Source organism: Cydia pomonella, chromosome 3, assembly GCF_033807575.1.
Source record: "Cydia pomonella isolate Wapato2018A chromosome 3, ilCydPomo1, whole genome shotgun sequence".
NCBI lineage: Eukaryota > Metazoa > Arthropoda > Insecta > Lepidoptera > Tortricidae > Cydia > Cydia pomonella.
In genome coordinates, this window is record NC_084705.1 from 17,839,776 (window position 1) to 17,856,229 (window position 16,454).

Genomic DNA, 16,454 nt, shown 5'->3' on the forward strand with positions numbered 1-16,454 from the left:
CTGGCAAACTGGAATCAATTCTTTTTTTACATATATATTTTATAGTAAAATCTCTACTTTTTCTTGTATTCTTAGTAGGTCGCTTTCGTTGGCTTTTTGACCTTACAACATTTTAGTATTAATGCATCTTGGTTATTTTTTAACGGTTTTGCGTATAACGAACGATGAAAGTTTAGCAAATCGCGTACTTTTAATTTTTTACATGCGTATGTTTTACTATCATGATTACATGTAATTGGTTCAGGCAACGACTTTGCTGAGTATCTGTAAAAAAAAAGACTAAAACTTTTATATTTACTAATTAGTAGTTTTATCACAGACTTCTTATTTATAACGGAAAGCAGCGTTTCGCGTTATATTTTTAACGAAATTATGAGCCATCATTTCATAGTAAGTACATCACTAGTCTGAAACTTACCTATTAATTTTGGCTTTGTTTGCCTTCCAATTTTCTGGATTTTTCTTGCGTTTCCTCCCTTTCCCTTGCGAAGATTCCATCACAGGCACTTCCATTGTATTTTTTACTTTAACTTATCACGATTTTTTAACTTCAAATCAGCTTAATTACCATAACAGTTTAACGAAAACAGCAGACACGCAAACGCTATTTACTATAGAAGTCGCCATTTTGAAGTTACCGCCATTTTTAAGAAAAAGGATGCTGTGATTGGCTGATCACGATTTTAGCTGTTTTCGTTTCCAACCATACGGGATATAGCTGTCTTTGATACTAATACAATATTTTGAAGTAGATTTTTTAGTAATTCGTTAAACTTGATACTGAATAACTTTGGAATTGTACTTCGAATTTGATCGATGATTACAATGGCATTCATAACTTATAGTTTGATTTGATATGGATTTAGCTGACTTTGATTCTATACCCCTCAAATAAAGTATATTAGTGCGATAGAGAGACAGATAGTGTTTCGTTGTCGTATCGTAAACGATTGGCATGTTGGCCACACACTTGCTTAGTGCCTAGCCAAAATACCAATCGTTTGCGTTAGTGCGATAGAGGGAGAGTAGTGTTTCGTTGTCGTATCGTAAACGATTGGCATGTTGGCTACGCACCCATGATACCTAGCCAAGAAGCCAATCGATTGCGCATATTAGTGCGATAGAGAGACAGATAGTGTTTCCTTGTCGTATCGTAAACGTTTGGCATGTTGGCTACGCACCCATGCTGCCCAGCCAAGATGCCAATCGTTTGTGCATATTAGTACAAGAGAGAGACAAATAGTGTTTCGTTGTCGTATCGATTGGCATGGTGGCTACGCACCCATGCTGCGTAGTCAAGATGCCAATCGTTTGCGCACATTAGTGCTATAGAGTTTCAGTGTTATTTGAAATCACGTTAGGGTTTGTATTATTATTTTTGACCCGAATGAAGTCCATCCAGGTTCTTATGATGGAGTCAGGAGTTGGTCACCAGAACTCCTAATCTACTCATCATAACTCCATCGAGTTTGGGCTCAATAGATTTACCCTGATGAGCACCATCAATCTAGATGAAGTCCAGGGTCTCATGATGGAGTCAGGAGTAGGTCACTAGAACTCCTAATCTACTCATTATAATTCCATCGTATTCGAGCTCAATAGATTTTCCCTGACGAGTACCATCGATCTAAATGAAGTCCAGGGTCTCATGATGGAGTCAGGAGTTGGTCACCAGAACTCCTAATCTACTCATTATAATTCCATCGTGTTTGGGCTCAAAAGATTTGCCCTGACGAGTACCATCGATCTAGATGAAGTCCAGGGTCTCATGATGGAGTCAGGAGTTGGTCACCATAATTCCTAATCTACTCATCATAACTCCATCGTGTTTGGGCTCAATAGATTTGCCCTCACGAGCACCATCAATCTAGATGATGTTCAGGGTCTCATGATGGAGTCAGGAGTTGGTCACTAGAACTCCTAATCTACTCATTATAATTCCATCGTGTTTGGGCTCAAAAGATTTGCCCTGACGAGTACCATCGATCTAGATGAAGTCCAGGGTCTCATGATGGAGTCAGGAGTTGGTCACCAGAACTCCTAATCTACTCATTATAATTCCATCGTGTTTGGGCTCAAAAGATTTGCCCTGACGAGTACCATCGATCTAGATGAAGTCCAGGGTCTCATGATGGAGTCAGGAGTTGGTCACCATAATTCCTAATCTACTCATCATAACTCCATCGTGTTTGGGCTCAATAGATTTGCCCTCACGACCACCATCAATCTAGATGATGTTCAGGGTCTCATGATGGAGTCAGGAGTTGGTCACTAGAACTCCTAATCTACTCATTTTAATTCCATCGTGTTTGGGCTCAAAAGATTTGCCCTGACGAGTACCATCGATCTAGATGAAGTCCAGGGTCTCATGATGGAGTCAGGAGTTGGTCACCAGAACTCGTAATCTATTTATCATAACTCCATCGTGTTTGGGCTCAATAGATTTACTCCGACAAGCACCATTAGGAGTTCTGGTGACTAACTCCTGACTCCATCATGAGACCCTGGACCTCATCTAGATTGAAGGTGCTCGTCAGGGCAACTCTATTGAGCCCAAACACGATGGAGTTATGATGAGTAGAGTAGGAGTTCTGGTGACCAACTCCTGACTCCATCATGAGACCCTGGACCTCATCTAGATCGATGGTGCTCATCAGGGCAAATCTTTTGAGCCCAAACACGTTGGAATTATAATGAGTAGATTAGGAGTTCTAGTGACCAACTCCTGACTCCATCATGAGACCCTGGACTTTATCTAGATTGATGATGCTCGTCAGGGCAAATCTATTGAGCCCGAACACGATGAGGTTATGATGAGTAGTTTAGGATTTCTGGTGACCAACTCCTGACTCCATCATGAGACCCTGGGCCTCATCTAGATCGATGGTGTTCATCAGGGCAAATCTATTGAGCCCAAACACGATGGAGTTATGATGAGTTGATTAGGAGTTCTGGTGACCAGCTCCTGACTCCATCATGAGACCCTGGACCTCATCTAGATTGATGGTGCTCGTATGCAAGCGTTAAAAATATAAATAGACGGGAGAGATAAAATATGCTGATTTTTAAAATAAGGTCTACATGAATCTAAGGTATTCAGTTCAAAAACAGCTCTTATACATTTTTTTTGCATGAGAAATGCATCATCAATGTCCGTAGATCTACCCCACATTATTATTCCATATTGAAGGATTGAGTGGATATAACCGTGGTAGGAGGTAAGAGCCGCATCAATTGAGACTACTTGGCTTATTCTTCTTAAAGCATAGACAAAGCGGTTCATTCTGGAACACAGGTCGGTGATGTGTTCTTTTCAGCTACAAAACCGGTCAAGAGTTACACCTAAAAATTTAAAACTTGATACTTCATCAATTTTTTTACCATTATAAATAACATCGAGATTTTGTGGTTTCCCCCTATTAGTATAGAATTGCATTAACTTGGTTTTACCTAAATTAACCTTAAGGTTGTTACATTCCAACCACTTTATTGTTCTATTTAAGGTGTCATTAATCAATGCCTCGTAAGTGACTAAACTATCTGCTTTAATAACAATAGTTGTGTCATCAGCAAAAAGATAACATTGTTGTGACAGAATATCTGGTAAATCATTGATGTATAATAGGAACAGTAATGGTCCCATTATACTGCCTTGTGGTACGCCATATTTATTATGCACAAAATTTGATCTGTGTTTAACAATGTGTTTACTTTTAGGACAGTATTGAGATATCTCTACGCATTGCATCCTATCCGTCAGATAAGATTTTATCCAATTATAAGCCAAACCACGAATGCCGTACCGATAAATTTTCCCCAGCAATCTTTTATGACATACAAAATCGAACGCTTTACTCATGTCCATAAAAAGAACGCTAACAGGTATTTTCTCGTTTATGCAATCTGTAACCGTTTTCATTAGTTGAAATATAGCAAGGCTTGTATTTCTATGTTTACGAAATCCGTTTTGCTCATCCTTAAGCAAATTCTTGCATATAAGACTTTTTCATAGACTTTAGAAAAAATGGATATAAGCGTAATTGGCCTGTAGTTATCTAAAAGGGTTTTGTTCCCCTTTTTATATAAGGGTTTGCCGATTGATTTTTTTAAAATCGTCGGAAAACAGCCTTGGGTCAAAGATAAATTGATTGCGTGTCTTAAAGGTTCACCTACAATGTGAATACTCATCTTTATAATATCAGTACTGACATCGTCATAACCGACTGCTTGAGAATTATTTAAAGAGGCAACAACTTTTCCAAGTTCAAAAATGCTAACAAGCGGTAGGAAAATACTATTTTGGAATTGTGGTACAGATTCATGGATTTCTGACAAAGTATCAATCTTAGGGCAGTTGTCTTCAATCACATTAATGAAATATTTATTAAAAACATCTGCTACATGATCAGGATTACTGTATACAACGTTTTTGTCAATAATTTGCTGAATGTTTTTAGTATGATTATTTGAAAACAATAAAACCATTTTCAGCCGTGTACGTTTGTTTGTTTTTTTTTGTTTCCGGATATATAAGTAGCAACCCTCGTATGTATATATTTTACTCTTATCCCACCGGAATATGCAGAATGCAGTTGACATAAGGTACTTTTTGATATAAAACACCACATATGATCAACTTATCCCGAGGTTTTGCTGGCTAGAGATGGAAACTTGTTGTTAATCCTAAGGCATGAAAAACCGCATCATCAAGGTTGAAACACACGGATCCAAGAGATGGCTGGATCATTGCGTAACCACATCAGCCGGGTGGGATACGGTTATTGACGTGTACTGTTCCGATCACTACCCCCTTTTGATTAAATGTTATTTTAACTTGGTTAGGCCTAAGCTATTTTGTAATATAAATGATAATGAGGGCTCAAATGTGAAGCATATTATTTGGGGGGATAGAACATCAGAAGAAATTAATAAATATACTGATAAATGCAATGAGTTGTTGAAAATCATTGATTTCCCGTCCGATTTGCGGGGCTGCTGTGACGGATGCTGTATAAATAACGGTGATCATTGTAAGATACTTAATAACTTGTACCTCAAAGTAATAACGTCATTATGTGAAGCGTCTTTATATACAGCAAGATTGTCGCTGAGGGTCGCCGGAATGAAAAGAGAGTTATAGGGTGGAATAAGCATGTTAGTGGCGTGCATAGAGAGGCCAGGGCTAGATTCCAGGACTGGGTTGTGTGTGGCAAACCTAACGGTGGACCTATTTATGATGCTATGTGTCATAGTCGCAAAATATTTAAATCGCGGCTCAGGTGGGTTCAACGACACCAAGAGCAAATAAATATGGACTTGCTTGCCACACATCATAAAAACAATGATTTTCGGAATTTTTGGATAGTCACAAAAAAGCTCGATTCTAGGCCTGGGCTTTCTGTGAGTGTTGAAGGTATCTCGGATCAGAAGTGCGTCGCTAACATGTTTATGGATCACTTCAATGTGAAACCTTCCGTACCGTCGTCTGGGGGGCTCGGGAACAGCAGGTGCGTGATACTAACAAAACAGGGAGTGACCTTCAGTCACAGTTCAGCGTTAGTGAGATAGCTCGCGTATTAAAGGAAATGAAAAGGGGAAAATCTCCGGGTCACGACCGTGTAAGTATTGAGCACCTGCAGTTCGCTGGTTCTCACTTACCCCGAGTGCTAGCAATGTTTTTTTAATTTGTGTATATGTCACTCGTACCTACCGCCACTCATGACAAAAACAATTGTTATCCCTATTGTAAAAAATAAAACGGGTGACATATCGAACAAGGCCAACTATCGACCTATTTCTGTAGCTAGGGTACTCGATGGCCTGCTAAACTCACAATTAGATAAATATGTAACATTAAATGATGCACAGTTTGGCTTTCGCGCCGGCTTACCTACCGAAAGTGAAATTGTTTGTTTAAAGCAGGTCGTTGAGTACTACACCCACAGGAAGACGCCTATAAATGCGTGTTTTTTAGATCTTTCCAAAGCCTTAGATCTTGTAAGTTATGACCTACTTCGGAAGAAACTTGACGAAGTACAATTTCCTAAGGAGCTCACACGTATATTTAGATGTTGGTACGCGAGCCAGCGAAACAGTGTTCGTTGGGGTAATGCGCTGTCGGACGAATATGGCTTGGATTGGAGTGCGGGGTGAGGCAAGGGGGGCTTACCTCCCCCAAGCTTTTCAATCTGTACATGGACGCCCTGATCGGTCAGCTTAGCAGTATGCATGTTGGTTGTCACATCGATAGGGTTTGTGTTAATAACATTAGCTATGCTGACGACATAGTACTGCCGAGCCCCTCGGATAGTGGTTTGCGTATACTAATTGAAAAGTGCGAATCCTACGCCCTAAGTCACAGCCTGAAGTACAATGTGCTCAAGAGTGAGTACATGGTATTTAAAGCGGGGAACAAGTGCCCATCTCATGTCCCACCCATTCTTTTGAACGGTGAGCAATTAAAGAATTTTTTTATTGAAATATCTTGGGCCGATGACTTGCGTGATGACGCGGACATGGAGCGCGAGCGTAGGGCACTGACCATCAGGGCCAACATGATAGCCCGGAGGTTCAGCGGGTGTACAGCGCAAGTTAAAATAACACTCTTTCGAGCGTACTGTACTTCGCTGTACGCCTGCAGCTTGTGGACTAGGTACACGCAAAGGGCTTTTAACGCCATGCGCGTACAATACATGACGCGTTCAGGGTGCTATTGAGGCTGCCGCGCTACTGTAGCGCGTCGGGCATGTTTGCCGACACGCACGTGGACGGATTCCACGCGACGCTGTGCACCGCGACGCTCCGCAGGGTGCACGACAGCCGCCACAGTCTCCTGGCCGTCGTAGCCGATAGGTGGGACAGTGGCTTGATAAGGCACTGTTCTCATCTCCACTTAAGTTTAGGTTCTAGGATAGTTATTTAAGTTAACATTAGTTGTAAGTTTAACTTTTAAGTGTACAAATTGTCATACTAACAAAATATGGACCCAAACTGTAGTCTGAAATAAATGTTTTTTTTTTAACCATAGCAATCTTAATGTATGAGCCGGTCCGTGTCGATATTGAATAGCTTGACTGTACGAGCCACGTTGCATCCCAGTTTTTAATAACTTGGCCACTGATGACGAAATTTAAATCACTGATCATCAAGAGCATAGGTATTAGCAGTGGCGTGACACTCGACCTTTCGGGCTCTATAGGCTCAGCATTGCTATGAGCAAATATTAGGGTTGGCAAAACTTGACGTTCCTTTGCATGCGCAACCACAGACAAAATAATGGCTTGAATTTTGACAACCTTAAATAACCGAAAGGGATAGTGCGATACATTAGAAAGGGACAACGTGATTCGTCCCTGAATCGCTCTCAAACTTCGGTTTTGTAGGAAGTGTCATTTCTGTACGGTTAGTACTATTATTTATTTTGTGTTATTATGCGAATTTTAATCACCTACCTATACATTGAGGTTTTAACGAATTGCACTTATTTTTCAACAAAAGGAAGTTTTCCCACGCAACCCCTATAATTACATTCATTGACATTAAATTTAATTAGATACCAATTATAAGTACCTTCTAAACTAAATAATTCTCGTTTCCGAAATTAGGTTTAGCACTAACAGTAATTTACTTACGAGTTGAAAAAAAAAATATGGGATCCAAAATATTTATCTCAGTTCTAAGACTACAAAAAACTTAGTTTTTTTTGATAAGACGACGTATTTAAAAGTACCAGATATATATGTGAAGTACTATATAGACATACGCACGCAGAGCGCGACGCCATCGCAGCAGGCCACGAGCGACGCGCGGGTGAAAGTCAGAATGGCGGGTGTACCTAAATAAAAATAATTGAAAAGCATACTATATTTTTGTACCAAATTTGTACTATTTAGTACCTCCATTAAAAAAAATTTTACCTCACGGTACGTAAAGTTATCATCAAAAAACAGTACACCATTTGGAATGTCGTCGACAGCGAGTAAAGGTAGATTCTTCCATTTCTTCTTGGAGCAGCACCCTGGCCGGCGTTCCGCAAGGCGGTGTGCTGTCTCCTCTATTATTTTCCATCTTCATCAACTCCATTACTACTAATATTTCTTCTTCTTACCACCGCTATGCCGACGACCTCCAAATTTACTCTCAATGCGTAATTAACGATCTACCTAAGAGTATCGGCTCCATAAATCGGGACTTGGAACACATTTCTAGTTGGAGCAAACGCTATGGGCTGAAAGTTAATCCGTGTAAGTCGCAAGCTATAATTTTAGGCAGCTCTCAACTCATTTCTCGGATTGACTTTCTTAACTTACCTTTCATAGTGTTTGATGGTGTCCCGGTTCCATTAATGAGCCAGGTAAAAAATCTTGGATTTATATTTGATCGCACACTGTCTTGGGTACCACAGATAAGTGAGATCAGTAGGAAGATGTTTGCTTCTTTGGGGTCACTTCGCAGGCTTCGTAGCTTCTTGCCGCTCGCTGCCAGAATTGCGCTTGCTCAATCTCTTCTTCTCCCTATATTGGATTATGCCGATATTTGCTATCTTGATCTTACAGAGGACCAGCTAAATAAACTTGAGCGCCTTCAAAACGTCTGTATAAGATTCATATTTGGATTACGCAAATATGACCACGTCTCTGAATTTCGTACCCAGCTCAAGTGGCTCCCTATTCGTCATCGCCGTAACTCTCATATTCTTGTACTTCTTAATAACATTATTTTCAACCCCTCCACCCCTCTATATCTTAAAAAGCGTTTCAACTATCTTTCCTCGGTCCGCTGTGCGGAGATGCATCTCCTTGCTCCACCACCTTCATCATCAAAATTTTATAGCAACTCTTTTTCTTTTCGTGCTGTTCGGTTGTGGAATGCTTTGCCATTAGACATTAGACGTGCTAAATCCCTTCCCGTTTTCAAAAATCTTTTGAAGACTCATTACCTTTCGCTGCCTTAACTTGCCTTTATTTATGATTGTATAATATATAATGTATGTATGTATATATGTATTTATTTTATTAGTATGTAGGTATGTATTATATTGTTTGTGTCTTCATTTTGTTGAATTATATGTATATCGGCACTACCCGTTCAATGTTGTAAGTTCATAGTTTCCTGCAGGTTGTCTGGAAGAGATCGCTTCTTAGCGTTAAGACCGCCTGTTGTTACCTAACTTTTACGTGTTTTTTCATTTCCTGTCTATTTTTAAATGTATGGTGCACAATAAAGAATATTTACTTACTTACTTACTTTTATATGATTGGTTTGCCGGTTGGTAATCTGTATATACCAACCAACATACAAAACGATCTGGAAATTTCACTAGTCCAATTGTCAATTTCAATATGTGTATGTGACCATATTAGTGGTAGTACAGACTCCTAAAAATCAGCGTTTAGACCTCACATAAAAGACATAAAAATTGGGATTCTATTCAATTTGTTTTAACACGTTCACAGTCCTCATACAAAATGTTCCGATTTCCTCGTACGTCCAAGCAAATTGCTTCCATAGTGACCCAACAACGGCTATAGTACCCATGTTGCCCAGACTTGTGAAGACAGTTCGTCTTGATGTACTTCATCATGTACGTCATGTACTTGTATGTCACTGTAAACGTGTTAAGAACAATATTTCTGATTTTTTATGTTCAATTTAACGGTTTTTTGTAAGTGTTTAAAAAAACTAACTAGGTAGTTGGTCAAGAAAAAAAAATATCAACAACCAACCAGGTAGACAGTAAAGAAAAAAAATTAACAACGAACCAACTAGGTTGTTGGTTACGAAAAGAAAATACTAACCGTCCACCTAGGTGGACAGACTGGTTTGTCGGCTAGTAATAGACGCCGTGAGGTACAATTTTTTTTAAAGGAGGTACTAAATAGTACAATTTAGGTACAAAAATATGGTATGGTTTTCATTTAATTTTATTTATGTACACCCGCCATTCTGACTCTCACACGCGCGGCACACACTCGGCTTTACCTACTCCACCGGCAACGGATGAATACCGAATTAGTTTTTGTAATTGTTTGGCTGGGATTTATCTGTAATTAAGGCGGAATAAACCAGCCTATTTTAATACAGCCTGCGTTTTTATTTCTACGTCCAGTAGGACCCTAACACATATTTACTGCCTTTCGTTTCGTTTTTCGCTTTGTTCGTATCGTATGAACTTGGCCGGCTGTTTTCCAGATTATAATTAGGAAACAGCTTTATCCTTGCTCTATATTAATCCAAATAAAGGAAATGAAATTAAAACAGAAGCTAGGGGACAAAAATCATTTTAATTCACCAATTTAATCAATACATTCTTTACTTATCGTTAAGTGTGGCAAGCGCCACTGATGTAGAGTTGACATGCTTAGCGAGAATTGTGGTGGTGAAATCGAATAAGCTAAATAAATAAATATATTTGCATGGGTATTTTGGGTTTTCCGTATTATGATAGATTTATTGGGTATATTATTATAATGAATATGTACTATTATATACCATAAAGGGTGGGCGTGAACAACCTCTAAAAACTTTAACCACGTATTCAACCGACAGCGAACAGTGTATGTTTATTTTGTATATTAAAACAAAACAAACTAAGCGCTTTTATCAGTACGATACTTAACTTTCTACCAAAGAAGCACGCAAATCAATGTTTATAATTATCCAGATTATTCGTGCCCATTCTGTACATATTACTGTTCTACAATACCTTCATAGAAAATATTCTCACCACAATTCTCACGTTGTCAAAGAGCAAGGTAATACAATACAATCGACAACAGGACTTATGGACGTTTAATTAAACTTACTTCTTTTAACAGATATGTCAGCTACCCTACACAACTATTTTCTTTATTAAACACACTTAAACTACTCTTTAAAACTACTAAATATCAGTACTGCTCGTTACCAGTTGAAATATTATAAAATAAAAATAAACTATAAAAATAATCATTAAAAAGTTACGATGATATTTAGATATTGTACAGAAACGAGCATATCTACAAGAACACAGCTATTACATGTATTTATCTACTATTTCAATACAAGCTTGCGCGTTAAAAAAATAATAAGTTAGTTAGCCTCATTTACTACCTACAGTCCTTGAAAAAGGTTCAAATATAATTTATGAATATAATTTATGAATATAATTATATAAACATTACAAAGTACAAATATTCGATATTTATATTAAAATTCGTCTGGGCGTTACTAAACTTTAAATGGCGGACGTAAATTGGATGGCCGACCATGACGTTCGCATTTCAAAACAATGTATCAAGTCAAAGATATGATTCATTTTCATATAAGTACCTACTTCTTGATTATGTATACTGATTACTGTTTATAGAGAGGACTCGAATATACCTGTTACACAAATTACTTATTCTAGTGATCAGACATTGTCGAAGAACTAAATACATTGAAAAAATAATCTTTCAAGCATAGTTAAAAGGACCGAATAAAATGTATCTTTCACTTACAGCTATATCCCGAAGAATCAAGTTACATGCCCGTAAACCCGTTATTATTTTTAACGGTCCCAAAATTTAGTGACCAATACAAACATTATGCCATAGAAACTTATTTTGAAGATTATTTCGATGTTAGTTAACCATATTCATATACATTGTAGAATTCTTTAATATTCCTGTTAAAAGTTTTAGTTGATGGTTTCTCGTAAGATAGTTTCACTTTTGGCGTACCTTTAAACGGAGAAAAAAACAAAATATTATTATATTTACAAAATCTATAAATGATTAAATAAGACTAGCAATAAGTTTCGCTCCTGTAAAGCTGATAAAACAAATCGAACTTAGTCGTATAGGGGAAGGTTTGGACGAAACATGAAAATCATATCGTCGCTATACTTACTCGAACTCTTATCTGATATACGTATCTAATATATAGATACGAGGTTGAGTAAGTATAGCGACGATATGTACCTTCATATTTGCATTAACTTCGTTTTAAGAGACACACCAGCCTAGCCGCCGCCATACAATCGAAGTTACGCTCTCATTTTAAAACGATATTCTGAAATAATATGGAATTTGGCAGGAACATTCAAATAACATATGGCTTTCCATCAGAGTACGAGAATATGCTTTAGGCATGGAACGCCACGAATATCTATGCCTAATACTAATTTTCGTTGCTTCAAAGATCCGCCGTATGTCGTTTTAAAATGAGAGTGTAACTTCGATTGTTCAATTGTATAGGAGCGGCTTTTAATGCTACTGTTTTCTCCGTTTAGAAAACTGACTCTTTCATACCGGTCAACCCCTGCTTTATATTAATAAATCATTCGTAAGAAGTTTCGTGGAAAATTGGAAAAGGACTCGATGTAATGTTGAATAATAGGAAAATGTTCCATGGAGCGTTCTGTGATAACAGAAAATGTTCTGATCTCTTTAGAAATAATATGTAGGTACCATATTTTCCTTGTCATTAATTAACTGAATCAATTTCCTGTAATGGTTCCGATACCAGAGAAACGTCCTTAGGTATTTATATGTACTATCTTTTTTATGTCATGTTGGCGTCAAACAAACATAGCCTCCTGATAGGTAACGGTCACCACGTTATCGACCCTTTTAGAAACCTATACACTCCTTTTTAGTATGGGGATACTTCCTTCAAGAAAACCTTGACAGGAAAACTTTGGTCCTCTTTCATTCATTTATGTAATGTATACAGTATGTAACTGAACGTAAAGCAATTCCTCGAACCCTTTAATGTTTTGGTCATACTAAGCAACGTTTACTATGGGACATTGACATTTATCTAAGGATGGGCCTTACGGGCACTAAGAATGGTGCTAGTTCAGCGGTGTCATTCAAGAATTCGACCTAATCGTGCAATCCAACGCAACTAGTTGCGACCAACCGCGCGCGTGATGCGAACTCTTCAACCAATCGCATTGTGGCGTTAGATGGCATGATTAGCGCGAATTTGTGTGCGTAACACCGCTGTACTGGCCCCATTGTTATTGCCCGTAAGATCCGTCCTTAGATATATGTCAATGCTATGTGACCATCCCCGAAATCACGAAAAAAAAATTGGCAGTTTCATACAATTTGCCAATCTGATGTTGAAATTTCTTATGGGAGAGTAAGTATGTAACGTTCAGTTACATACTATATTTTAAAAATACTGTGCTTTATTTAATTGCAATATCACACGTTACGTTACAACTGAATAGCAGTGTCATGCATGTCATTAACCGCCGGCAACATGCAATATAATTACGCGCGTGCGAGAGAGATAAGAACAGGCAGGTCTATGTACGAAATTCTTCGTGCTTAGCTAAGGAGCTCCTTGCTATAGTAAACGTGGTATGCAACATAACTAATCATTTTTTGACGTACGACCATAAGTACTCGTATGCATACTTGCAATGTAGGTAAGAAACATAATCAGAAAAAAAAATATTCCCAAATTGCGTCAGATGTTAGTTTATGCCTTCTGGGTGAGCTTAGTATCCATGCCGAAGGCCGCACTGATCAAAGCTTTCCTAATCTTTTTACGGCCATTTCCTAAATAAGATGCAAAACTTAGCTCCGTTTAGTTATTGAAAGGCAAGTGTCTATATTTTTAACTGCGTTTGATTGATGTAGCACTCGTCAATATCGAAGTCGCACAAAAATTGGATACAGGGAGTGTAATTTGGACACCACAATACCAAGTCCATATTGACCGTTTGGAGAGAATTCAAAACATTTTCTTAAAATCTTTAAGTTATAGAACAGGTACTTATTTTGTAAATTCAACGTTGGCGGTGAAACATTTTGGTGTACCTTCTCTTTTTAACCGTAGGATATACTTAGACGTTATGTTTTTGTTTAAAATTCTAAAAAATATTATTAATTGTCCTAATCTACTAAGATTAGTTACTTTCAGTTGTCCGCATCACCCCTTACGCCCTCGATCGCTGTTTCATATTAGTTTTTCGGTCAAAAACTATTCCAGGCATACCTTTTTCATACGAGTTCCTAGTTACTATAATCAAAATCTATTCGAAGTAGATTGTTTTCAAAATTCGTTGGCTAGTCTAAAAGATATAGTTAAAAGTAAGTTGTTTTAATATATAAGTACAGATATCAGTTATTTTTTCTATCAGATTCAAAAATTTGCATTAAGTAGCTATATAACTATATTTATATCAGTTAACATAATTTATAATTTATGAACCTCCAGGTCTTTTTGTTGTATTTTCCTTTTGTTGTGGTACATCGTTTGTATTGCATTGTTGATATGTTTATACGACTGTTTGGTTTCTAAATAAATTAAAAAAAAAAAAAAAAAATTGACTCTAGTATTTCCTTCCTCTCGTAACATTGATTGCATATAGATTTCGTAAGGCAATAATGACATAATTAATATATTATAAACCATTGTCTAGTTTTCTTTGTGATGTACATGGATTAATCAAATGGGGCCTTTATTTCTAACGTTATAAGAGCGCCGACGACGACACAGCCAAGGTAAGGTGTCTGTTTTCCTTAGTTACAAGCATTTCCGTCATTCAATACTTCACATGAATGAATACAACTTACCTCTATGGGACTTTCCTAGTAAAATATTAGTTGTATATGTTAATTATTAGTATATTTTAACACAATCACTCATAATAGTTAATAATATTTTAACATCAAAAATTATATTAATTATTTTGTGTGCAACTAACTTCTTTTGCTATCTAATGCTGCCAATTACGACATAGTCAAAACCTTTATTTTATCTCACATATACGTCCGGCAGTTTTGATTTTTTAAGCAGGTAGGACCGTGCGCGTTGGAGTGTCTGCCATCTTGTGGCCTGAATCGGAACCATAAACATGTACATTTAAACGTCACATGTTTTCTTGTGCATAGTAGGTTCTGCCATCTTGTGGGCTACATCGGAACAATAAACATCACATTTACGCCTCGCGCCAAAAACCGGACGGCTCCTGTGCTGCCTCCTACAGTTCATGCACGCTCCCTATATAATAAGTACAGCAAACTTATTGTACTGGACAAGAGTATGAAACAATAAGCGTTCGGTTTGTGAGGGAGCACTTCGGATTAGTATTTCTAATAAAGTGTAAGAAGTGTCGCATCCTATCGAACGTAAAGTGTAATAGAGAAGTATATCCTTTTGTCAGGCGTATGTTTCTGTTTAATATACGCTGTTTGGGTGAACAGGCAATAGCGTAGTCGTAGTCGTATGAAAATCTACATTTTATTCACAATTTCTTGACATTAATGATGCCAACGAAAAGATGTATACAGTTTCCAAATTTTGTTACACAAATACCGAAAAGAAAAAAGGACAACTTTTGACATCGTGATAAAATTAGATAAGGTATATAATATTTTGTCAATACATATAAATATTCATAGTTATACGTAGATTATTGGCTTCCGTTTTATGTCGGCCCGAATTAGATCTATACAATGAAAGCAATACAGCACTCATTTTTAAGTAGTTGTGTTGCAAGCGATGTTGCACAACATTACCATGCTGCCACTGATGCACGCTGCATCCGTCTAGCGTATTTTTGGCGCGGAGCGATCGTTGCAGTGCTTGTTGCGGCGCAGAGTCGCTCCGCGCTTGATCTGCTCCATGAGCGATGTGTGACACACCCGCGGGTCCGGCTGAAACAATGATGCAAAGCTATATATTGATATTCAGATTAACTAATTAAATACACCTATGCTGCGATCATAACGATGAATAAAATATTTGACTACGAGTAGTTCTGTCAAATTGTGTTCAATGTGACGGGCGATTTTCTTGTCGTTATGCCGTTATTTATGGACGATCCCATACGTGGGCTAAGGTCGAATGTTCATCCGGTGCACCCGGCAATTAAGTTAACGTAATTAACCTTACTTAGTTTCTAGTTAGTTTTAGTTAGTTTCATAGTTGTATGGAGTCAATACGATCAGTGCCGCACAGAACGTGTTAACAGGTTGGACTATAATTAGAACTGAAAACAAAAAGTTATCTTCCCAAAATCTATAGGGGCCCGATATTCAAACGATGATAATAATAATAATATACCCGTTAATTTCCATAAAACTTTACACATAGATTTTACAAAATAATTAAACTCCATCTGTTTCCATTTTATCTTATTATATATTCACATGTTATTAATTTAATATGTATTATTAGTCCAGGAACTTTTTTTATCGTGTAATTTCCCAAGACAACACACTAGTAATATTAGTTTAATGCGCTGAAAATTAGCTTTAGTCTGCAGTCGGCAGCTATTATTACACATTATGTAGGTAGTAGGTAATTAATAAATTGCTTTAATTTTTTTCCCATTTTAGTACAGGAGCGGAATGCAAGAGTAACCACTCTCGTATGTAGTATGTATTTCACGTAAAAAGTTAGTCACAAGCTGTCACGTACCTTGAGGGATTACCCGGTACGTCATAGTAGACCCCACCTGCCGGAGCCGG

At 37.6% G+C, this 16,454-nt stretch overlaps 1 protein-coding gene across 4 annotated transcripts in view; it reads right to left on the bottom strand.

Annotated features, from left to right (window-relative positions):
- Positions 1 to 10,264: 10,264 nt before the first annotated feature.
- Positions 10,265 to 16,454, bottom strand: part of LOC133516185 (protein MTSS 1) — a 293,191-nt gene continuing 287,001 nt past the window's right edge. For all 4 annotated transcript variants that reach the window (XM_061848970.1, XM_061848971.1, XM_061848972.1 and 1 more), the window contains 2 exons: positions 15,501 to 15,638; positions 10,265 to 11,702 (listed from right to left, as the gene is read on the bottom strand). In XM_061848970.1, coding sequence (XP_061704954.1) covers positions 15,531 to 15,638 — 108 coding nt within the window. In that variant the 3' untranslated portion in view covers positions 10,265 to 11,702; positions 15,501 to 15,530. The remainder of the gene's footprint in view (positions 11,703 to 15,500; positions 15,639 to 16,454) is intronic.